Below are 27,807 nucleotides of genomic sequence, written 5' to 3' on the forward strand. Positions count from 1 at the left end.
CACTTTTACACATAAATATGCGCACACTTTGCTTACTTTTCTTTAATGCAGTAAAAATCGCTCTTTTGTCAATATAATGCCTGCACCTTTTTTTATAAACTTAAACAGTCTATACACTTTTATTTATTTTTTAAAAAATCATTTAACTAAAATTAAAATTATTTCCTTATATATTACTTTACTTCTTATTTATTGACTTTTATTTATTTCTCTCTATTTCTCTATATTTCTCCTATTTTACATAACTTCCACTTTTCATCTAAGCTTTTTCGCTCTTCAACACTGCTATTTAATCACTTAAATATATATATAAACGTATACATATAATTACATATATCTATTTATATGTTTTATTCTATATGTATTTATATATATTATATATTGTACTTTGACCCATTTTTGGAATGATATTTTTTGATTAGGAACCTTATTTTAATATATAATATTTATTATTGATTTAAATCAAACGCATTTCAAATGTGAAATAAATAATTTATTTATATTTCCTTTGTTTGTAAATTAGTTAATAATATAAAGAGCAAAGTAATCGGTTCACAAATATAACAAATTATCAAATTTATTATTATTAATTGCATAAATGAAATTATTTGAAATTATTTGAATTTATTTATATAAGAAATTGAAGCATAAAAAGAATTACTTTTAGTTTAATGGTGCATTAATGATTACAATAATTATTACAATAATTTTTTTTATAATTACAAGAAAATATCATTTCACACTTTGCTTGCCTCAGTTCGCAAAATGGGTCTATTGTATGTATTTGTGAATCGTTTAATGGACACTGCTGTGTTTAAATTTTATTCGTAATTGTCAATACTTTTTGTAAGAAATACCATAAATACAATTTGTACGCAAATTCCATATACAATTTTCCAGCCACTGCCACTTGACACGTTTTACACGCATAAAATATGTAAAAGTTCAAAATTTTTTAAATTTTTTAAATTTTTCAAATTTTTCAAATTTTTTAAATTGTAAGGAATTTGCGCACTTTAACAACGCACTGAACATCCACTTTTTTTTATTTTCTCAATATTTCCGTAATTTTTGTGCATCAGTATAAACCGATTTTTCATACGTTCCAATATTTATATATGTGTCTATTTATAAATATATTAAATAAATACTTATATTAAAGTTCAAATATGTATACTATTATAATGTTGTAATTTTGTTTTTTAACACCAAGTCTGCATATGAAAAACACAACACTCATTGATTTTAATTTATATATAAAAAAAAAAAATAATTTAACTAATTAAAAATATTAACTAATAACTTATAAGACAAAATAATCTTACGATGAAGAAAATATTTAATAACAGTTTAATATGATTACTTCCAATTTTGATATGGTAAATACGTTCAGATAAGGTTCATATCAAAAATATCAAACTATTAAAATAGGTCCATCAAATGAATGTACAAAGCATTCTATCATTAATTGAAACCGCTTATTTTTATTATTATTTTAATTTTTTTCACATATTAACTATCTAACTTTCACAAAAACATTTTTTGTTATTTAATTATACACTTTATTGACTGCATGTGCATATAACATTAAAATAAATGTTGCTTTTTATACTTTAAAATTTATTTGCAGATGTTTTCTCACCATAGAAATTTTTTAATTTGGCAAAAAAAAACATATTTGTGGTCGCAGTTCTTTCACTTCTGTGACATAATCTCAGCAATTAAAATAAACAAAAAACGAAATAAAATTTAACATATATTAAAACAAATATAATTGTTTTGAAACAGCATTGAAAACAGAACTTCCTTAATAAATTCGATCTCGTAAATTCCTAGCTTGCAATGTTAGACAAAATAATTTGAATATTAATGAAAATCTTCAAAAAATATTTTCTAGTAACACCAAAAAAATAAAAATTATAAAAAATACTTAACGCAATTAATTTCTACTAAAAGCCATAGTTTGCTAAACGAACAGTAACTAATCATCACTAAATGCAGATATGTGAAATCATTCTTAGTATAAGAGAAAACTCCTCGTAGTTATAGTAATATAATATATAATTAATATTATTTATAATATATGCAATCAGTTAATAGGTTATCGTAGCCTTAGACCTTCAATTCGAGTACAACATAGCAGCAGTTTTCTAACCGCTCGTTCGGAGTGGGCGATTTTGTAAGTTATACAATCCACGTCGTAGTGGATAAAACACAAATTTTTAAGATCTATATTTGAGATCTTCAGTATTATCATAAATCCGTGCAGTCCTTAATGAAATATGAAAGCACACATTTGTTTCTTCATCTTCTCTTTTTTTCTCTTTTTTTCCGCCTAGCATATAATTCCTAAACTTTCATGGTGTAGTGAACAAGCTAGCCAATTTTTAAAAACAATTTGAAAAAAGATCTTGAATACCAGAATAGTATGTATTTACTCTGCTGATGATCCATTCTCATACTTCTGATACGTTCTAGCTATTTTAGCAGTAAACTAATTCTTTTTATATGCATTGACGCCTTAGAACCTAAAGCAATGAGACTGTGTATTGGTTATACACTGTTCTGAAAATATAGTGATTCCATATGATTGCACTAAATCCTTTCAGCTATACTTGTCATTTTTATGTTATAAATAGAAAATAGTCATTTCAAAACTATGTGACCTGGCCAAGCAGTATGTACCTAAAACTCCATTTTACTGAAGAAAGAATAACTAATCATAATTTAAAAAAAACTTATTATTAGCAATGCATTTTTAAGACCTCCAAAGATTTAGAATATTTCTTGAAGTACAATTTCTTCATTTAATTGTGTACACTCGGAAGACACCTAATTGTCTTTTCTCTGTGTATATTAGTGGATGATCACACATCAAATGTGATATTTAGTTATTTCTGATATTAAACACATTAATTCAAAATAAAAAATTTTTCTAAAACAACTGTACGGAAACACTAGCTCCGAAAGATACAGATATTACCAATCGGAAACGGTCAAATGAATAGGAATTACTTGTAAACAATAAATTGTAGAAATCATTGTTGCAACCTTTATAAGGTTTTCTCCAATTTTGATAACAAATCAAAATCTATCTCAATAAATTTTACAGGATCTCTTTTAAACATATCCAATAATTTTATTTATCATTATTGATGCTTCAACTCATTAAAATCGCATTGTTTCTAAATTTATAACAATATTTTAATAAATCAAAATACTTTAAGGATATTAAGGAGTATATATTTTATTAAATCAAAATACTTTAACGGTAATTGATTTCATTAATTAAGAAGTACTATGGATTAAGAGGCAATAAAACTTTGTAAAGTAGGTTCTATACTACTTTTTATTGAGGCAACCAGGCTTAAAGACCTACTCCAAACACAGAAGGGGGTAATAATAATGAAATAAAAACTTGTGCAACCAGGAAACAAAAATTATTCACTTTTTATTATTATCACAGTAAGTCTATATAACTATTTTAACTTTGCTCTTATTAGAACAAAGTTGCAGTATGTAGAACTTTAAAATACTTAACTATAAATACATATACATTTTAAGTATCGAGTATCTGTTAGTTGATGATTAGCTACTAAACTCATAATATTTTAAATAGTTTTTTTTTTGTTTTTTAATCAAAATACATGCCTTTAACAATGACATTTGGAATATAAATAATATGGAAATAGCTTTGCAAGAATAAATTTAAAGACACATCAGTTGAAATCAGATTTTTAAAATTTTGTTAGAAAGCTATAATAAAATCTGTTATAATATTACTATATACAGTACATTATTTTAATATCACAAAGTATTTTTGGTGATATTTAAAATATTTTTATATTGCAGATGTTCACAATTTCTAATAGTGTTTTTATAAATCTCTCAGTGTAGTTTCTCGTTGTAACTTCATTTTATATATACATATGTCCTTGAAAAGTCCAAAAAATTATACTCAATGACTTATGTCATAAATCAATAAAAAAAAAAATTGTATTAAAGTTTAAATAAATTTATCACATCATATTTAGCATATGGCTATTGTTGGAATTATGGGTTTAACGCCACACTTTTTGAAGAACTTTTTGGGTTTTATAAGAATTTTTCATTTATTAATTATTTTTATATATAAGAAACATAAAATTAAATTTTAACTCCAAACTTTATATAATATGTTTAATATTATATTGGCCGCCAAAGCTTCTATACTTAAAGTTTTGAATAGTTTTAAAAGTCGTTGTTTTAATCTGACCTTATCTTTAATATTTCTTGATTAAATTTATATATTTTCAAATTTCCAAATAACAAAATATTCAAATAATTGTTTTATATAATGATTATAATTTTTAAAATACAAATTGCACTCTGACCATATAATTTATATACTCGTATATATTCACACCAGTAAATTTAATGAAGTATTTAAACTTGATTATATATTTTCACAAAACTTTTAGTGTCATTTTATTACATAAATTTATTATTGTTTTTTATATTGAAATCCAACTTAATGTTCAGAAAAATTATTTTATATGCTTACATGCAAATATATATTCTCATAAATTCCGCGTTAAGCACATTTAATGAAAAAAAAACTTTTGCTAACATTTTCAGTTTCTTTATTATTTATTTATTTATTTTTTCATAATATTGTAAGGTTTTCACAACAAAACTAATTTTATTTTTATTTTTTTTAATCTTTGTAAAAAAATTAAATTTTTAATTGAATTGCAGGAATAATTATTACCATTTACATATACCTCAAGATATATTAATTACTTAATAATAAATAATGTATTTATTTTCGGAATCATTTTCAGTAACTAGTTTATTTTTCATAAATTAACAACACATGAAATCTGTAAAAATGCATAAACTATGTATAAAACACTATGTAATATAATTAATCATATTTTTTAATTGGGTAATTAAATAATTAGTTATATAATAAAAGTAAATTGAGGTATTTTTTGCCAACTATACGAAATATGATCCTGAACACCATCTAGTAATCTCAATTACCCCATCAATATAATTAACATAAACATACATCAGTATGGTGCTATGAACTTGCCCTCTTGTACATTTTAAATCCTTTCGATGGACATGTCACAATGAGTATGCAGCTCATGTTCAAAGGAATCAAAAGAAGAAATTTAAAAATTATAATTGACAAAAAAAAATTTAAAGCACTAATTATTTAATTTTTTTATTTTTCTTTTTTAACAATAAAAATTTTGCAGGTGTAACAATTCTACTCTCACAAACAGTTTTTTCTTTATTGGTCGGTAATGTAATAACAAAGACGAGCGAGGCTGTTCCACTGTTAGGTACTATTAACTAAAATAAGAAACACCTCAAATTTATTGCAAACAATAACAACAACAAACATACTCTTCCCAAGCACTAATTAAATAAAATAAATCAAAAATAAAATAAAAAAAATCTTTTACTTTACTTTTAGATGCTAAGATTAATTAAAACAAAAATTATATCTACAAGAATGTAAAAAATACTAACCCAACAAAAGTTCTCTGCTTTGAAGCCGTAGTCTCTTGAAAATGATAACAATTTTTAATGCTCCTCTCTCCGCATATAAAACTTCTTTTAAACTGTCTTACTGCATCTTGAGAAGTATTCATAAAAAACTATATATAAAAATTTAATAAATTACTGAACTTTTTTCAAAATAAAAGTTTTTAAAATAGATTTTGTAAAAAGCTTAAATTAATCGAAATAATCGATATAATGTAGATAGCAAAAAAATCGAACGTAATTAGTTCGCGTTAATTTCTCGAACTTAATTGCTGCGATTTTTTGAAATTAAAGTAGGCAAAGACTTAAGCGCATGTTTACAATAAAAATCTTAACCCCAAAATTTATCGTAAATAATTATTTAAGTTCTAATTAGTCAACTGGTATGACTCCCTGCAATTGATCGTTTGCAAATGACAACTAATTTTTAAAATGAAACAATAGCTTTTTGGTTCAATGCTAAACTGCAAAATTTGTACATAATAATTTCTCATGAAACAGCTTTTCTAATATGATTTTATTTTTGATTTTATTTTTAATTTTGATTTTGATTTTGATTCCATCATTAATTTAATTCCTCAACATTCTGAGGTTAAACCACATTGAAATGGAAGTAATCAAATAACATAAAAATTATAAAAATAAATTTTAAGCATCTATAGTTTTTTTTTTAGTTATACACAAAAAGGTACATTCACAAATCTTTTCAAAAAGTCAGCTAACGAATTTTATATTTGGAATCCACGCTTTCGTATTCATATAGAAAAGAGAAAAAAATTAAAAGATGTTTTAATTTAACAATAGTTGAACGAGTTGAAGAATCTATTTGAAATTGAAGAGAGGTGAATTATAGTGAAATGAATATCAAAAACTTTTTAATCAAGAAATCTTTCTCCATTTTCCACGTAACGGTGTAGGGTATTGTCGAATACTCATCATTAGTGACTTTGAAAAAATTTTTCTGAATATTTGTTCGTATAGGTACAATTTGTTAACTTCAAGAGCTGAACTTTAATCCTGCCGAATTTGAAACGCGCCACTTCTGTATTAGACCCCTGAGCCAATGCTACGCTCGTGTAATTTAATCATAAAGTTTTGTCTTAGAATATGTTTATTTTTTGTAATTTGTTTATTGATTTAAAAAAAAAAAATATAATATGTATATATATATATCAGCAATAAGTAATTACAAATGGTCACCAAATAGAGAACTCTAAAGTTTATTCATATATGCAATTCTCTAAAGACCAGTCAATATGCGTTTATTTAGTTTTCACTGATTTTGATATTCTGCTTTACTGGTAAGAATTAGTAAACAGAAATAAATGTAGAATTTTTTTCTAACATTTCATTGACTACTTTTCAACTTATTTAAGAATTAAATTTATATTTGAATAATCAATAATTCACAATAAAAATTTTTTTATTAAAAATTATTAAAATTATTGTGTTATCTATTAAAAATCTTTTTACCAACAAACTTATTGTGCTTTTTCCGTTAACGGTATTATTTTTATGTCCGCGTTTCAAATCTGAATCATTAACTTTTCCATTAACATTAACTTTTCCATCTGTCACTGCGGTGATGTTGTTATTGAAAATACCGCAGTTCTGGCACAAAGTTTTCTGCCAATCGTTTTATACCTTACACATTCGAAAAAGTGGCTTCGCGTAACCTTCAATACAGACTAGGTTGGACATAAACCTTCTTAAGAGGTGTACTGTATTATTTACCACTGTCTCATGGTAGTTATTGCCAACCACTTCAATTGATCAAAATTTTATGAACTTTAAAATGTTCTTGAAAGATTCGAACTTGCTAATCGAATAATAATTGTCGAAAAATTAATTAGAAAGGATTTTCATTAGAAAGGATTTTAAAAAATGAATATATATTCGTTAGCTGATATTAATAAATTATAAAAAAAAAATCATTTTCTTAAAAAAAATATTCTTGAAGTACATACTCGTAAATTTTTAATATATTTTTATTTTATTATTTAATAATTAATATTCTACATTAATTTAATATTTACCATAAAAAATATTTGTTATTATTTACAACATATATACAAATAAATTTCGGGTTTTAAAATATATATATATGATGGTACATAATAAAAAAAAACGAGTTAAAAAAGAATTTTTATGTTTTATTATAAAATTTCTTTTTGAAAATATATTAACACTTATAACAACTTAATCTTAAATATATTTCGTTTACAAAGGAAACATATTAAATACTTATTAAAGTATTTCTTTAAAATAATTATAATATTTTAAATCTTTATACAACTTTAAATATAAATCAATGAAAATACAAAATAAACATTTGAATATAAACTGCTATGAAAATTCCTCTCTTCCAAGTATCAAAGATGACTTTTATTAGAAAAATAAATTAAACTGTATTTAATAAATTTTTTTAAATAAAATTAATTAACAACCAAACTAAAAATAATCCCAACGGTTTTGTTTTAAAACATATTAATCTTTTTTTTTAAAATAATTTTCACAATTTTTATTAAAATATGTAGCGAGTTCTTAACTATACTGTAATAATCATAGATATTATATTAAAAAAAATATTTTTTTTTTCATTTTTGAATTTCTAGAAAAATTAATAAAATTTCAAACATAAAGTATTATTAATGAAAAATAATCAAGTAATTCCTTGAATTACTTTTATATTTAAACCACTCTGAAATATCATCAGTCATAATTAATGTTTTTATTATTATACTAAGTCTCTTATGCTTTTCTTTAATTTTTAAAGTCATTCTTAATTTTTAAAAATCAATAGTTATATCACTTATGTTTTTTGTGTGTATTTTAATAATCTACATTGGATATAATTTTAATATATTTTATTTAGCATGACATATTAAAAACATTATTTTGCCAAGAATTTGATATATTTAATGCATAAATATCATATTTATAATGTATATAAATATATATGTATATAACATTTTTATAATTTTTTTTAATTACATTTAGTGAGGAGTTTACGAAAAAAAATCCACATGGGTTGAGTACGTCTCACAAAAGATAATAATTTTATTAACTATTTTTTTAAATTTAGAATTTCTTTTAAAAGTAACGTTTTATTGTAAATATTGGAGATATAGTCTTCACTATGAATTAATCTTGAGAATTCATCATTAATCTTATTTACAAGCTCATGGCAACAAAAAAGAATACTAGAATACTAAGTCAAGCCCCCAATAATGCCCCCTATTATCAACCAAATAACAACGATTTTGATTTGCATTCGTTTAATGCTTTTTAATCACATTAATGATGACGGATATGTGATAATAATTATATTTTGAAATCAATCTTCACAATTGATAAATAAGTTTATTTTTGGTACATTTATGTTTGAGATTTTCCCCAGGATCATTAGTTTGCGGATTTTTGCAGAACGCTATCTAGATTCTGTAAGACCTAAGCATTTCCAGAGAAAGATTTTAGTTTTATAATTATTTCTTTCTTTCTAATTTTTTAACATAGATGCATAGTAACTCGTCATCTTATCAAGAATCGCCACGAGTTTTGTCATTTCGATTAAATATATATAAAGAATAGAATAAATATATATTCTTTCAATCGTACTTTTCTTGGGTACTCTAAATTCTCACACATATGTTAGAAGCCATGAGCATGATACAGCTTTATTCGTTATGTTTTCACAGCTACTTAAGAACTACGGCTTGATATCAATATCACAATTGTGTCAATAATTTTAAAAGAGAGATACTCAACTCTGCACTATTTTATTTTATGACCTCATTTATTTAACATACAATAGCTTTTAAAAGAAATCTTCAATATCTTCCTTCATACATATTAGACCTTCTTTAACATATAGGATACAAAGTTTCTGAATTATTTGTTATATTACTAATAAATATTTTTCAAATTAAATTTGTTTTATTCAGACAACATCATACGTTTTAAAAAAATAACTTTATTTTATTTAACAAAAAATAATATTATTAAATTTTAAAACAATGTTAATAAATATTGTAATCTATTAATATGTTTCAATGCATTTTATTTTTCAAACACTTTACAGAGATATTTTCTATAGATTCCTATTAAAATTTCTGTACTCTAAAATATTTTTAAAAATAGTTATATATTGAGTTCAGTGTTTAGTAAAATTAACATATTTTAATACAATCTATATTAAAAAAAATTTAATGAGAATTGATTTATATTAAAATACTCTATTAATTAATTACTTTTAAATTAAAGAAATTAATTTACGCTATAGGGTATTGGGTTATGCTGAATACAATATGATGCTTTTTCTTGTGTAACACACAATTTAATTAATGATACATTAAATAAATAAACAAATATTGATCAAAAAATTACTAAATAAAACTTAAACTATCTAACAAAAATCAAATAATAAATAATTTTTAACTTTAAATTTTAACTAAACTTAAACTTAAACATTGTACTTAACATGGATGTGCCTCTTCTCAGTGTATTTGGTAAATGTGATAATTTAACATTCACTTTCTTCTCTTTCTGTTTGCTTTTTCTCTCTTTCTCTTTCTCTAATAATAACAATATCTTGTTAAACTTTAATTTATCACATATAAAATTAGTTATTTCATTACTTAGTGACTAATAAAATTTCACTAGATTTAGTTAAAACTTTCTTTCATAGATCGTACTTTCACACAGAACATGAGCATTAATTAAGCTTTAATTAATAGACAGGAAAATTAAAAAACAAAAACGATAAACATATTTATATATATTCTAAAACAGATATATCACTCATAAATTTACAGAATCAGTTATTTGAAGTAAAATTAATCCAATAAATCTACTGATGAATTATATGAATCAACAAATTATTATACAATTTTATTAGACCCAAAAGAATATTTAATAATTTATTAAAAAATTATATATTATTAATTTATAATTATGCATATATAAATTATGTTTTCTATATTTTTAAATGTTATAAAACATCAAATACTTTTTTAAAATAAATTACTTTATTTGACGTTTATAAGTCCTTTAGTATTAAATAAATGAGTAATGATGTTTAAGAAGCAGTTTTTGGATATATAAACATTACTAATATTCAAACATAATTTCAGAAAAAAAGTGGTTCAGAAGGCCATTATCTGCTAGTAGTTTCTATATAGAACTGTATGATTTAATCCTGGAGACAGCTGTGTTTGATTTCGATTTTAGTGCAACACTTGGTTTCTTATATAATGTTTTCCCTGTAAACTACTAGTTTTCAAGGACATCGACTTTTAAATATAAATTCTAAAGTATATTGACAAAATCTACGCAACATTCATGCATCACAGTATTGAAATAATTATATATCAGAAATATATATGTACTTTAAGTTATACTTATATTATTAAAGTTAAACATATCTAAGTGATCTTTTTGAAGTACCTTGTACTGGATTATAATATTACAAAATTTTTATATACGTCTACATCTTAGTTTTTTTGTAGTAAACCAGTTTGCTTAAACTGATGGCTTGATTAATTCAAAATAAAACTATAAATTCTATAACTTCCAAAAATCCTTCAGATTGATTTTAAAAAAATCACACAGATCTTTTTTCTTAATTTTATTTCATTATTAGCAATAATCTGCAATATAAAATAGCCGATTAAATGTCGATTTTTCAGATATATGCTAATATGTATAGACCATTGTTTTCAAACACTGATGTCTTATAGAATTTTCTGGTTGTTAAAATACAGAATTTTCACTAAACGTCCATGCACATAAGATGAACTATCAAGTGATGGACTATCAAGTGTTAAGTAAAAACATTAAGTATTAACTAGCTGTTAATTATTGTTCTCCAAATATATGATTAAAGGGCGCTGACCACCTGCAGACTCAGTAAAATAGAGAAAGAAACATACATTCATATTAACCACTTATAATCTTAAACCAACTGATATTACTATATTTGTCAGACGCGATACTTGATATGGGTTACTTCTATAGTAAGGAGTATCATTTTGCTCTAACGCCAACATCTATAATTATTTTTATAATGAGTTACATTAAACCATATACCTAAATACTCTCTAAATATATAAAGTCATATATAAATCTAAATATTATATATATTTAAACCAAGTCAAATCGAACACAAAATTAGACTTTAAATAATTGTAATTAATTAAAATAATATGCATTTTAAAGCTTTTATACATGAGTTATTAATTTAATATTCATTATTATACATCATAGTTAATTGGAATATATTGGTATTCAAAATACAATTTATTTACTTAACAGAAAAGTAATGCTTTTCCATTATTATTTGAATTTAGAAATAAAAGTCAATTATCAGAGTTAAGCAGTTATATAAAATTGTTAGATATTACAATTAAGAAATTTGAGATATTTCACACATTCATCTTAATTAGGCATTGAGATCGGTTAATATATTATAGTATTGTTGGTATAATGAGATCTAAATTGATTTCTTAAAAATATATATAATCAGCAATTAAACCAAAACAATGACGTCTATTAAATATCAGACAATTTTATTTTATATACATAATTAATAAATAAATGTTATGAGATATAGTTTAATAATTATATGTTTTCTATTACATATAATATATATTCAACATCAAAAAAGAAAACTTTAATAGTTTTCTTATAAAATTAAATATTTAGATACAGAAGTTGCCGTAGGATGAGAATAGGTACTTAGAATTGATTTGTTCTAATTATAATTTTAAGTGTTTTTAATGTTTATTTGATTACTTATTTACTAAAGTATTGATATCGAGATGGGGTTAAACAGCACTGACCATCTACAGATTCTATAAAATGCAGAATAATACATCCTTTCATCTTATATACCATACTTGAGACCTTAAATCAGAAGATATTATTAGTTTTGTCTATAGCAATTATTATTCTATTGTAAAATTTTGTTTTTTTTTAATATTCTTATACCATGTATTACGTCAACTAAATAATCAGTTTACAAACTCTAAAAATTTTATTTCAATTAATTAAGTACTTTTATCACTTTTTATGGCAATCAATTAAATCTAATTACACACACACACACACACAAACACATTCCGCCACTTTCCCCCACATTTTCCACTTTCTTTAATCTTAGTTATTTAAAGAGAAGCTGTAGATAGTTACTTATAAGCTAACTAAGGCTATCCCAACACTTTGTATTTACTCAAAAATTTCTAATTAAAAATATTATAAATTAATTAGCTTTTTGTTTATTGCTTTCACATTCACCATTTTTTAATTCACATAAAAATCAAAAGCACCAAATTAAAAAAAGACTTATTTAAAACGTGATAAAAAACAAAAATAAAAAAACTTAATAACGTTTACATAACAAAATTAGAACTTAGTGTCAAATTAACAAGTAAAAGTCATCATTTGATTTCCAAAATATATTATAGTATAGTATAAACTACGGCATATAAAACACCTGTAGAAATGTGAAGTCGTTCCTACATAATTAATTAATTATTTAAGAAAAATATACGTAATGTAATATAACATACAATATCATATATAAAATAGTTACCTATACGTATGTCAATTTCTCCTTAAATTTGCTTCTGGCAAATTTTATTATAAAATTGCATTAATAAGTAAAAACGAACATAAAACAAATTTTTCTTTTTTATATTATACATAATTCATTTTTTATTTTAACTAAAAAAAAATGCAATAGATAATGAAATAAAATTTTCTCAAATGCTTTTGCACGAAATTTTAGATACAATTCATATTACTCTAACGTCACGAGCTACTATTTATTATATATTATAAATTGCTTGCAATAAAAAATTAATTTCAATATAAATTTATTGTTGTTGTAGTGTTGTTTTAGTGTTGTTGTAGTGTTGTTGCTTTAACTTCAGTGTAAATATATTCTAAATATGTACATATGTGTATGTGTAATTTATTGTAATTATAGTTCAAATACTACACTCCATAATATATATATAAAAAATTAAATTAAAATATATACTCACCTATACATACTAATATAAATTTTTATTATTATTTATAAACTAAATATATATATTTATCAATATATTTATTTATTTTGCTTTTTAAATTTTTAAAGAATATATATACAATACTTAAATATTTTTAATACTTTTAAATTATTTTTATTTTGTACTTTTTACACTTTTATTAAAAATAAAATCACACACGACCAGTAACTAATAAAATTTTTTTATTATTTTTTTTTTAAACTTAATAAATTTTGTCGTGACTCCACTTTTTGCCTTGGACAGGCACCTACTTTAATTGCATTATGTTTATGGTCGCCTCATCTGTGGTACTGACCGTGGTCGTACTTAACTATCATCATCGCACTGCGGACATACACGAGATGCCACCATGGGTGAGTTTATGTTTATTACACTTTAAATAAACTTTATTTATAATTTCCATTTGATAAGACTGTAAGCAAGACACAAAGCAAACAATGCAATTAAATTATAAGTAAAAGTAATTGCAAAGTGTATATCGGGAAGTAATTAAAGCAGCTGCAACATTTTTCAAAGCTCTGCATTAATTTTATCAAGTTTTGTTTACAGCTGCTGTGACCAAAGATCCGTTACTGGACTGAACTTATTAAGTCTGCCATTGGCTCTTCAAACTATTTTCTTTGTTAACTGTTTATATCATACAAAAGCCGAAGTAAGAAGTGGTGGAAAAAATTAATTAGATTTCGCATAAAGTGGCGAACATGTCCCAAAGCTACTTTGGAAAGTAATTTCTGTTTCGGTGATATATTAAGACCACAAAGATGAAAATAAATGTCTTAGTAGATTAACTAAGACTAGACTGCACAAAACAAGCAGTATTATGATTTCTAGATCAAGCCCGCCAGACAGTTTAAAATGCTACAATGGGTCTTACGTGTCACATATGAACTTTTGTTCTGATCTCAATTTTCTTACACAAGCCGTTAGCTTTTAGTGAACGTGAACATTTCAGGTAATTTCTTACTATTTCATACTTTGTCCATACTATCCCCCGAATATACACCCAATATAGACAATTTTATACACAATTTTATTGAAACAAAAGATCTTGAACTCTGCAAGATTAACTTTGTTGAGAGAACACTTTAACCAGCAGTCTTCTATTAGAAATATTGAAGAGGATGTTAAAATCCACTTCACACAATGTAGTGACTCCTTGAAACGCTCGACTATATTGAAAGGGTTCAAAACTACTGTCTTGAAGTTGTTCAACTACAAATAAATATAGGTATGCGGACTTTACAATGGAAATTTTATTTTCACTTTTTTGCTAAACTTAATTTATTTTAAAATATAATCGAATAATTTATAATATATTATAATAAAAATAATCTTTGCTTCTAAATATTCTTCTGAATTAATTTATAATTATTTAAAACTTACTAATAGATTAAATCCGTTTTTCTACAATGGCTCCCATGGATTTTACGTATGGGAAGACCGGGACGTAAAATTACAAGAAAAACAATATTGCTTAGTAATCGTATGAAAGAATTAGAACTGAAGGAACGTTCTTCTAAATCACTATTAGCAAATGTTCTTGATATTGACGATGATTTTCGACATACAATGTCGGGGTCGCAAACAGCGATTGGATCATCGGCGTAAGTCACATACTTCAATTAAAAACACAAATAAAATATATAATTAATTTTCATGCACTTTATCTTTATTTTTTAAATAATATAGAAGCTTTGGCCGGCCAACGACGGTTGAAGAACATCATAATACGATAGGATGTAATCATAAGGATTTGCATTTAATTCTCAAAGAATTACAATTTATAACTGCACGAATGCGTAAAGCAGATGATGAGGCGGAACTAATAAGCGATTGGAAATTCGCTGCAATGGTTGTGGATAGGTAAGTTAAAGTCCTATGTGATAAAAGTACACATCACGTATAAGACAGGTTTTCATGACATAAAAAAAATATGTATAAGTCAGTGCATAACAGATCGAACTTGATTACTAAACAGGAACAACGCATAAATTATTTGGTATACTAACTAGAAATCAAAGAAAAAAGATCACTCTGAGTGTTGTTCATGAAGTAATCATTATCAAGAACTCAAAGCCTTGTCACATTAAAAAACATTTTTTAATATAAGTATGCTGAAAAAATATTTTGTCATTAAAATAGGACAGAAGACCTTAATAGAAGTGTTTCTATCTGTAAGTCTGACTTTAAATCTGCAGAACCACCACATTAGTTTCATAGTTTTTGAGTTGCTATTTTGCAAATGACTCTTTGTGTAAAAATGATCAATTTTTATGATCTCACAGATAACAAATTGAACTTTTCACTACTTTATCTAGTGACTTGAATCATTTGTAATAGAATTTTGTTATAGGTTTTTTTGAATTGAATACTTTAATTTATTGTGCAGGATTTGATATTAAAATCTTTCATTTTAAAGATCATTAATAAGGTATTGGTGAAATGAGATATTGACTTAAAAAAAACTAAACTAATAAAATTAAACTTTAATATTGGGAGCTCTAGTAACCGATAACTTTTCAAACAAGAAATTAAATTTAACCTATTTGAGTTTAGAAAAATATTAGGTTTCAAATCAAAAAATGTTTGATGTATTAAATGGTGCATGTCTTAAGTACTTAGCAATTTATATTTTGACTAATATTCAAAATAATCATTAATGAAAAAAATAAGTAAAATTTTACAATTTTTAACAAATTATACGAAATTTTACAAAATTTTACAAAACTTTAGCAAAATCGATCAAAGTTTGAGTCTGTGACTAACACAGATAAAAATAGGCATTGATTTATAAAGACATGTTAGAAATATCATTAGCATAAAAACATATTTCATAGAGAAGTTTCGAACAATAGTGAGCAATAACAACAAAAATTATTTTTATATTATTTTTATTAATTAAATTTCTGGCTGGCCATACAGCTATTTCGAATATTGCCAAATATCCATCCTCTTGGAAATAATTCTTTTATTTAATTATTCGTAAATAATTTTTTTAAGACTGCAAGTACCTGGAATCGAACTTGTGCCCTGCCAAATCAAAAGTTCAGAGTCAGCGCACCTTAACCAACTGACTCAAAGCCGTTCTTGACTTTTATGTTCGCACATTTTTCTGGAGTTTTGTCAATTTTCTATAAAAGTTTTTATTAACAAACCAACTTGCTGTATTTATATTAGAACGAAATCATAAACCATTTGTAGAATAATTGAATTAATTAATTATATTTTAATTTTTATTTTTATATTTAATTATTAAGTTTCAATACTATTCTGTTTGTAGAGGCATTATGTATTGTATGAGTTTATTTCTTTCTTTATGTGTGGAACCTAGTCAATGAACGTAAAACGAAAAAATCCGTGTTCGCAGTTTCTGTCACTTCTTTCATATTGACTTTATAGAACAAAAATTAAACGAAAAAATGCAAAATACCAATTTTTAATAATTTTCTTTATTATTGCCTTCAAAGTACTCTCCTCCTGCGGCAATACATACATGCCCACGCTTGATCCAATTTTCCATACAAGTTTTATAGGCCGCCGAAGGTATGGCTTTTAGTTCACGCAGCGACTTCTCTTTTATGGCCACTATGGTCTCAAAACGCGTTCCTCGCAATGGCAATTTGAGTCGGGCGAAATGAAAAAAGTCACACGGGGCCATATCTGGAGAGTCCGGTGCTCGGTTGATGATATTGGTGGAGTTTTTGGCCAAAAACTGCGACACAACCAACGCTGTGTGAGCCGGTCCGTTATCGTGGTGTAAAATCCATGAGTTTTCCTTATGGCCTCTTTTTGCGAATGGCCTCACGCAAACGACACATAACGGACAAATAATACTCCTTATTGACCGTTTGACCATTTGACCGTCCGGAAGGAATTCATAGTGCACCACATCACGAAACCACCAATATCGAAGAAAACAGTCAGTATAACATAACCTTGATTTTAGATCGACTTTGGCGTTATCTTTTCGGTTTCGGCTCACCTTCGAAGCACCATTCGGTCGATTGTTGTTTGGTGGGCGGTGGGCATGTCAAATGCATAGACCCATGTCTTATCACTAGTTATGATGCGTTCGATGAATGTGGGATGTGAGGTCACTATCTGCGTTGGAAATCATATCTTTGGTCACATCACAACGATGTTTTTTTTGAATAAAATTCAGCTAAAAATCGCCACACGAAAATTTTTCGACTTCTTTGTATAGACGTCAAACAAAAACTAATCGTACGATAAGCGTTAAACTTTGACAGAATGTGTATAATAGTGTTGCCAGCGTGAAAATAAAAATGATTTACCGATTGGATAAGCGCGGGAATTCAAAGATTAAAATTCCCGTTCATTCTCGTTCAAGTGTTGTATGTATTAAAACCACATATAACACTTATATCATTAGTTCACACCTGAAAGAAAATAAATGAATATATAATATATTTAATAAATTACTTCTATTAGTATTGAAATCATAATTAAATATGTGAGTGTGAACAATTATTTTATGTTATAAGTTTTCTAAATACTTTAGGGACTTTTAGTGAATACACATAACAAAACTGTAGTCAAAATGCAGTTATTACGATTAAATGTCGTTTAGAAAGTGTTTTTAATTCATTTTTCTAATAATTATTATTAAATACGTGGAAATACTCTTATTTGCAAATCTTAATGAGTTGTCTCCTATCGATATTAATTGCCATTGTGGAGATTGTAATAAATTATATTTAAATTACTCATACGCAACCGAGCCAAAAATTAATTTGACTGTTTCGAACCAATTACAGTTACAACTTTTGTGTTGCTATGAGAGTGACCGAAAATCATTGGAGTCCAATAAATTTCATATAACAAAATATCTAATATTTAGTCAAATTAAGCTTTAATCACAACAATAAAACTCAGCACATTTCAACAAATAGCAATTTTATGTGTGCGGCATTAGCAGAAAATCTCATACAAAAATTAAAAGCGCACGCAAATTTCGAAACGATAGATAGTACGATAGATAGTTGAACGGACGGACAGAAATACCAGAAATACATAATATCAGATAGGTGCAGAAGCTTATATGCATATAATATTACTAAATGTGCCAAATTCTATTATCAATTTAATATATTTAATCCCAATTCACCGAGGATTATGCAGAATTTATGACAATTAAATTTTGTTTGCATAAATATTGTTGCACTGTTGCGTTGCCAGATTTGAGTGGGTGTGCGGGTGTGCGGGTGTGCGAGTGTGCGGGTGTGTGGATGTGTGGACTTGTAAATGTATAAGACTAGGATCAAAGAGTTTTAATACTAAGAAACGCTTACAAACATCTACATAGCTATATATATGCATTCGTGCACAAAAATGAATTTGTGCTAGTGAGAATGTATAACACTTACACATAAATTTTTATCTATACAAAGTGTTTGTACTTAAGTGTGTAACACTTCAACGCACATAAGCATTCCCATTATCCTTTCAATGTGCTTTCTGCTTGTTCTTTAGCTGCTTCCTGCGTACCACATTAGGTTTAAGTGCAAACGATTGTATGCCGGATGTACACTATCAACAACGTTATCAAGTTCATAAACACATCGAAATAACGGAAGCATTTCATAAGCATTAGCAGTAACCATGCGTACGCTCAACGCATACACATGGCACACAGACAGTACACACACAGTACACACACAGTACACACAGTACATACACATGGCAACGAGCACGCAAGCCAGTGCAAACACATTGCAATTTGCAGGCTTACAAAACCATTTACTCCAAATTAATTTTATAGTTATTTTCAATTTAAAATACCAATATTTATCAATTAATTTTTAAAATAATTAAATGGAAAATAATTAATATGAAAGATATTAAATTTGAGTATACACGTATAATCCTGATATGCGCTGCCAGGAAGTATTGAGCTACGGCTCTTAATGGCACGCCACATACAAAAATAAAATTACATTTTTTACAAATATACAACATAGAATAAATAATTTATTAATATTATATTAAAAAATTCAATTAAATACTACATGCGACACGTGAAAAGAACACTCTCCGATTAAAATGAAGTACAATATAATTGAACTTCAAGTATTATTTTATGAGCATTTGTTTCAGGTTTTAAATAAAAATCTTAAAATATTTAACTTATTTTGATATTTTTTTTCTCAAATTAATTTAATAATTCAAATGCAGTGAAAATTCTATTAAATAATTTTACTCATAAACACTCATCTTTCGTAACTCTGCAGTTCTGCTAATTATCAGTTTTCATTTTTCATACAAAGAATGTTTCTTGTGTTTCAAGAACAGTTCTTTGAACCAAACGTAAATGCCGCTCCCTTCGATAAACGCTTGGAATGGGTTGCTTTCATTTTTCATATTTTTCTACTATTGCGCTCGGAGATAACCTAATTTTACATATTGCCTGGTATATCAAATACATCAGATCTCTGTTGTAATCTGCACATTGCGACGACTTTGTTCTGTTCCATAAATTTAGAACTACTTACTTTTAATACTTTAATAATTAAGGAAGCTTTAGCTTGTCTAGAAGTAGGTAATATACTTGAAAGGAATATATATATACTATCGGATAGTCAAGCTGCTTTAAAGTCCTTGAGTTCAGTCCAATTCACATCTAGGACGGTTTTTGACTGCTACACATCTCTAAATGAGATGTCGACGCAGTTCAATATCTCTCTTATCTAGGTTCCCGGTCATAGGGATATTTAAGGCAACTGTAAAGCAGACGAGCTAGCCAGACGGGGTGCTTCAGGAAACCACTCGGAACACCTAAACAATCATTGACATCATGCAAATTAATTTTGAGTTCTTCCTGTGCCAAACTTTTTAACAAAAGATGGGAAGACTCTACGATATGCAGGCATCTATATGTAATGTGGCCACAGACCAACAATCGAAATCTCTCATAGAGATGCCCCGTAGAGATATCAGTCTTGCAGTAGGTTTACTAACAGGTCATTGTACTCTAGGTAATCATGCTAGGAGACTGAATCTACCGTTCAACCAATTTTGTCGCAGTTGTGGTGAGGATGACGAAAGTGCCTCTCACCTGCTTTGTTTCTGTCCGGCACATGCGCGGCGTCGCCTTAAATTTTTGGAGGCTTTCTTTTATGAGGATCTTGACGAACTTCGAGACCTCCCTCTGTGTAGCATTATAAGCTTTATTAAAGATTCAAGATGGTTTTAGACAATGGGATCTAATAATACGGTATCACAATGGGCCTATAGGCCTAAGTGGATCCCCCTGGGTTCGCCGATACAACCTAACCTAACCTACTTATAATACAATATTGCCTATTGTGGGTTATCTATTACTGATAGACAATAAAAAATTTCTTTCGTTGGTCAGCAAAATCGAATTTTGGTATTGTGAACTGCAAACCGATAGAAATTTTTCTATCAGCAGTAGATACATTTGTCTATTGCGTTTGAGCAGTAGAAGTTTATCGATCAGATAAAGAAATACTGTTAAAATGCTATTAACAGTCAATTTAGAATTACATGATCACACAACCAAGTTATTTACGAAAATATTTTTGTAAACACTTTTAAGTTTGGATTTTTAACTAAATTTCGTTATTTTTTTTATAATTTTAAAGTTTACACAAATATTTAATATTGCAACAAAATTGGCTAAACGTTTGGTTAAAAAAATTGTGCTGCTGAACATTGCATTTTGTGCTGTCTTAATTATTGCTGACATAAATTATACTTTCATAGTACATTTGTTTGTCTTCCAAGTTTCGTAATAAGAAAATTGCCTATCAATCGACTCAGTAGACAAATGTCTATTGTCTACCATTAGACATTTCATAATAGCCACTATATATAGGTTAGAACAAGAGCACCGTCAATTTCAGGGTTGTCGAATTGATCAAAACCGATGTAGATTAGGTAAGGTTATGCCAACGATCCTAAGTATGCACTTAGGCCTAGTGGCCCATTGTTAAAAAAAATTCAATATAATAATTTTAAAAATTTATTTAAAAAAGATTTAAAGATAAAGCACACAAAAAACACGACACAGCGTAAAAACACATCTAATATAAAAATGTTCTCTTATTGTTACAAGACTATAGATCGGTATTTCATGGTTAGTGAAACTCTGTCCACATGAAGGCAACAATGCAAAATCAGAAAAAGAAGCGTTAATTAAAGATCCAAATTTGGAAAACGTTGCAGGTTAAAACCGACAATTTTTATTTTCTAAAAAACCGATATCTTACACATTTGATGTGTGTATACTATATTCTAGAACGCAATCAAGTGTTATCCAATTGAAACGATACATTAATACTGATTTTGAAAAGATCTACGGGAACTCTACTATAAATAATAGATCTAAAATTTTGAATCAGATTGAACTCATCCTTAATGGTAAAAGCTTAAATCAGAAAAATAGTATGCTTAACTATTAGCAAATCATCAGTCCAACTTTACTGTAAGGTTTTATTATCTCCAGTAAAGTAGTTAAATTAAGGCTTTTAGAACTGTGTAATTCCAAGGCATTACCCCCCGAAAGATTTACAATTTTCTTGTATATTAGAAAATTTGATATGCAGAGAGATCTTACTATTATATAATAAATGGGTATTCTGGAAATACTTTAGCCCCATAAAAAAGAAATCAAGCGACAAGGAAAAAATTTACCAATATCTGTACAGCCTAGATTTTACTATAAAAATGATGTAGACTGACAAGTTCTCTTAGTGTTGATCAATTTAGATTCATTTAATGAAATAACAACTAAAAATACTAGTTGTTACCTAATGAATGTATGTTAGAACAAAATTGAAGAGATTTTATAGCTTTTATAGAAGTAGTTACGCCAGCTTCATTAGCAAGCTTGTCCACTGGCAAGTCTCTCTTAATCAGTAATCTAGATGAATATTACTTTATTCATAGGCCAGCTCTCATACTAGCATTTTGCAACTATGAGAATAGAATAGGAGATCAGCATAGCAAACCTGCATAGGACACCAGCATAGATTTTATAGTTTTAAATTAAAGAGATTTTATACCTGCCATATATCGTACTTATTAGAATATATGATAATGTTGGCCTTCTTATATCACTTTGAAAAATAAACTGTTATACAACAGTAAATAATTTAACATTAAAAAAATACATAACAAGATATAGTTATATAACTTCTTAATATAATTATATACTATATATATAATATATATTTTATAATATATCATAACTATATAATATTGTTATATAGTATATAGTATAATACATATGTAATTATAATTATTTTGCCAATATATTGTATGACTGTGGTTATTGATTTCGTTACAATTTAATGCAAAAAGTGGATCTGTTAGTAAGTATTACTGATAAGTTGACGAAAGCACAAATTAGAACCACAATGTTGGGTCATTTAATTAATAAACGATCAAACCTTGGTATTTGCAGTCTAAAAAATACATTTTAATCCAAGAAATATTTCCAAAGATTTCTGCTGATAGGTATTTGATATTACTAGAAACATCTTAATAAACTTTAATAATTTGTAATAAATTATTTAATTTTTTTTTTGTGAGTTACTGCTGTAAACAAAGACTATACATATTTTTAAATTATTTGATTTTTGTCGTATTTAATCTTGAATAAATTTTAATTATGTACTGATGATATGCACTACAATTTTAATATTTCTATTTTCAGATTTTGTTTAATTGTTTTCACACTTTTTACAATTATTGCAACGGTGACTGTGTTGCTGTCGGCCCCACACATAATTGTGCAATAAGTCCGATAAAAACTCAACATTCGGAAAAAAATTTATAAAAATATATTAAAAAAGTACAGTACGTAAGTTAAGATTTTTTAGGCAAGTTATGAAAAAACTATTACTTATAAAATACAAAATGAAAAAATGAAAAAATTAAAAAATTAAAAATGCAAACATTTAGAAAAAAAATTGTTAATTAAATTTTTAAGATACTTAAATATATTTGAAAAGTGGTTTACTTAAAAAGTATTACTATGGAAAAAAGGTATTATGTGAGATTACTGCCGAACAACATAGAAAAATTAAGAGAAACATAAGAAATATTATATATAAACATGAAAAAATTATAATAAATTCTTTGATTTGAAATTATTTTAGACTCAAAAGTATTCAGATCAGTTACAGCATATATAAGAAACAATTAAATTAAATTTAATTAAATTAAATTAAATTAAATTAAATTAAATTACATATATCAAAAATGAAGAATTCCGGCAATAAAAATGCGATGTTTTTTGAAACACAAAAGACAACAACAAAAAAAGTAATTATAAAAATAAGTTAATTATTTTTTTATTTAATAAAAAGAAAATTATTATGAAAGATACAGTGATTGTTCCTATAAAAAACACACACATACACTAAAAAACCTCATACGACACGACATATGAAGTACTCACACATACGCACACACATTTTCAAGTTTATGCAAAAAGTTATTATTTTAAATTAAAAAGATATTAAATATATTTATGAAACATGTTTATATAAATATATATGAAGGAAGATAATAAATTAAACTAAAAAAGAAAAATAATAACAATAAGAAATAAGAAACAAAAAAATAAGAAACTACTTAATAAGTATAAAAAGTACATAAGAAGGAAGGAGACAGCTGTTATTAGCATATTAAGGCTTATTAAGGACAAAAGTTTAAAAGAAATTTTAGCAGAAACAAAGGAGAGAGTAAATGAAAAATATTTTTTATGCGCATATTTACAAATTATTAGGTTTATTAAATATAATTTAATTGTGAAATACCAAAAATGATGAAAAAGATAAAAAAATACCAGTAAGAAGGAGTAGTAGGAATGCAACAAATACGTATAAATTGCTGTAGGCAAGAATATAATAAAGCACACAAAAACACACAAAACGGCAACAAAAAGGAAACAAATTCAAATACGATACAATAAAAGTAAAGAGGACAAGGAAATACGAATAAGTAATGCAAAATAACAAAAAAATAATTATTTCCAAATTATAGAAAATTATAGACACTAAGAGAAGTCAAATTTCAAATTCAAAAAAAGGAAAAGTTGTTATTGTATAAAATGAATAATTAAAAATAAAATAATTACATATTTTTTTATAATAATAAGATTTAAAAATATATAAAAAATAACTAATAATAATAACTAAGTTATCATTTCAGTATTAAAATTAAGCAAGCAAAGAAAATCAAATAGTGAAAAAAGTAATGTAGGAATATTAATAAAAAAATAAAAATATAATATATAATAAATTGCAAAACTTAATGACAAAAACAATACCTAACACTATAACAAGCCAAAAAAAAATTAATTACTGTAATATTTCAATCTTTGATATAAAATATAATTCCATGAGATTTTCAAAAAACAATTGCATGAGTTCAAATTTCTGTAAAAAAAAAAAAAATATTAATCCACATTATAGTTAAAAACTACATGTTTTGGGGAAAAAATAAAACCTAATATACACTATAAATACATTCAATGTGATTTGCAAATAAAAAAATTGTAGCACAAATTTTTCTAAATTTTTCCATTAAAATTTACGCAAAATATTTAAAAAAAAAATTAATAATATTAATTTAAAAAAAAATAATAATAACCATTTCATTAGGTTTGAAATCCTAAATAGATTCACATTAAAAAATATTTAGTAAATTTTTAATATATGTAAATGAACTTTAAATGTTCAATTATTTCTAATCACCATCTTATATAGTTACTTATTCCACTCGGTACATCAGAACTTTTTCATAAGTGCTGATTATAACATTATATTATATGTTATATATATTATAAAAAAAATATATATATATTATATATATATATAATATTATATTATATGATTATAATATTATAAGTGCTGATTTATAAGCAGCCCAATTTTGTCTTCTAGTTTTAAAAATTTTAATAAAATACAAATTTTTTGCATGTATTAGAATAGTATTCCACCAACTATTATTATTATTATAATAACAGTCCCGACCACAAAAGCTGTTGGAGCACGCATAACCTTGTTGCCCATAGTAATACCATTGAGAGATTTACTTCATCTCTAAACTATCAGTTTTCTACTATAAACCACAACCAAAACAGTTTTATAGTTTTTCTAAAATGTATCACTTATAGTACAAACAGTAAACTATTTTCTTAACCAAAGTTTTTCTGAATAACTGTGATTTCTTGGAATACTATCGACATCCGTTTACTTTAGGTTTCATAGGTATATATCATAACACTAATGTAGATGTTATACTTTGTAATTAATGTATCACCTACATCACATGCTGTGACCTAATTGTATATGTGAATGTACGAAATTGCTTGTTTATTATCTATATGTTATATATACTCGAATATCTGTTTCAATTAAACTATAAGCCAAATTATGGTTTTTCATCAATACTTTACTAAATCAATGTATTGGTATTGGTGAAATTATTCACTATAATTTAAGAAAGTGAAAAAAAATGTACCCATAGGTTCTCAATGACATGAAATTTTTATTCACTATATTTTAAGAAAGTGAAAAAGAATTGGGTACATTCTACTGAGTAACTCTACAGGCTACTGAGTTTATATTCTCAATGACGTGAATTTTTTGTCAGTTATAGACAGTAATAGATAAAAGTTATAGATAGCAGTTATAGACACTTTTCAGTTATAGATAGCAGTGCAATTTGTATAGCCAAACCTTTTCAAGTGTAGGCTAAAATTAATTCATTTAATGATACAGATTATATATTGCAATTTCCAACTTACTATATATGCACACCATTCAAAATATGAGATAAAGGATGTATTTATTAGATTGGTTCATTACAAAAGATAATCGGCAGATAATGGAAGAATTGTTCTTCAGATAATATAACATATTTAATTATCTATCAATATAGTTAATTAAAACATCTAAGGTTAAAATTATTTATTCTGAAATCCTGTGAGTTTCAATACAGGCATTATATTATAATGATAATTATTTTCTTCACGAGTCTGGGAAATTCTAAAAATTTTGTAAACTGCGGTTTATCTGCAGGGTTTTCACATTAGTTACAATGAAATTGCAAATCACTACATAATTAAATTAAATGTTCATACGAGAAATTTGAATTCCCCATAAGCAAGTCCGTTAGTGTAAATTAGGTTTTATATAAAACTAGGAATTTCATATAGCAATGAACTATAGGTATATAAATTAATAAAAATAATAATATATAAAACACTATATTTTTTTCAAGTTCTGAAAATTATAATTATAATAACATTCAAATGATATGAAATTCAAGGAAATTATGATATAATACTATAAAAAAGAAAAATATATATATTTATGTAGTAACAAATTTAAACAACAAAAACTTATTATACAAAAAACCAAATATTATTATCATATATCGGAAGAAAAAAATTAAAAGAAAGTATTTATTTATTTAGCTGCTAACTACTTATGTAAAAAGAATCATTATTATTAATTAATTTTAGATAATTAGGAGAATAAATAAATATCATTCGCTTTTTAAGTCAATTTATCGTCCAAATTTCGGTAATTAAATTTTAAAATACTTCAAAAATTTACACATTCATGTATTATTTATATAATTTTATTGATAATATTTTTTAAAAAAAACTTTATATTATTATAAGTCAAACACATCAATTTCATTATTTAACAACATATAAAACGGTTAATAAATTATAAGGTTAAATTAGTTAAGTAATTAATTATTTAATTGATAAGTTAATTAAATACTTAAATACCTCAAAAATGACCAACTCTTATATTATTTGTTTATTTTTTTTCTAAATATTTTTTCAAAATTTTTTAAAAGTATTATATTATTATGATCTTAATTTAATCACATTTGGTGATTACAGTATACATATTATAAATTAATTATAAACTAGAAATACTAAAAGAAATTGCTTTGACAGTTGGTACAAGCAGTTTTAAATTAATTTCGAAAAAATTATTCAAAAATAATTATTTTTATTTATTTTGTGTGTGTATCTACCATATCAACTATGAGAATATTATCAAATACCTACACAATTATTTGAGAGTAAATAATTTTGTTACCCATTTAATATACAAAAAACAAAAAATACTATTTTAAATTTTGTTAATTTTTTTAAAAAATTGACGAAGTATTCTATATA

General features: G+C 25.4%; 1 protein-coding gene across 1 annotated transcript in view; it reads left to right on the forward strand.

The window, feature by feature from the left end:
* LOC119689380 (acetylcholine receptor subunit alpha-type acr-16) overlaps nt 1-23,440 on the forward strand; it is a 63,324-nt gene extending 39,884 nt beyond the window's left edge. The window contains exons 3-6 of the mRNA XM_038104204.1: nt 13,854-13,963; nt 15,000-15,214; nt 15,300-15,473; nt 23,311-23,440. Of these exons, the coding sequence (XP_037960132.1) occupies nt 13,854-13,963; nt 15,000-15,214; nt 15,300-15,473; nt 23,311-23,395 (584 nt within the window). The 3' untranslated portion in view covers nt 23,396-23,440. The remainder of the gene's footprint in view (nt 1-13,853; nt 13,964-14,999; nt 15,215-15,299; nt 15,474-23,310) is intronic.
* Nucleotides 23,441-27,807: the final 4,367 nt, after the last annotated feature.

This window comes from Teleopsis dalmanni, chromosome X (genome assembly GCF_002237135.1).
Source record: "Teleopsis dalmanni isolate 2A chromosome X, ASM223713v2, whole genome shotgun sequence".
Lineage (NCBI taxonomy): Eukaryota > Metazoa > Arthropoda > Insecta > Diptera > Diopsidae > Teleopsis > Teleopsis dalmanni.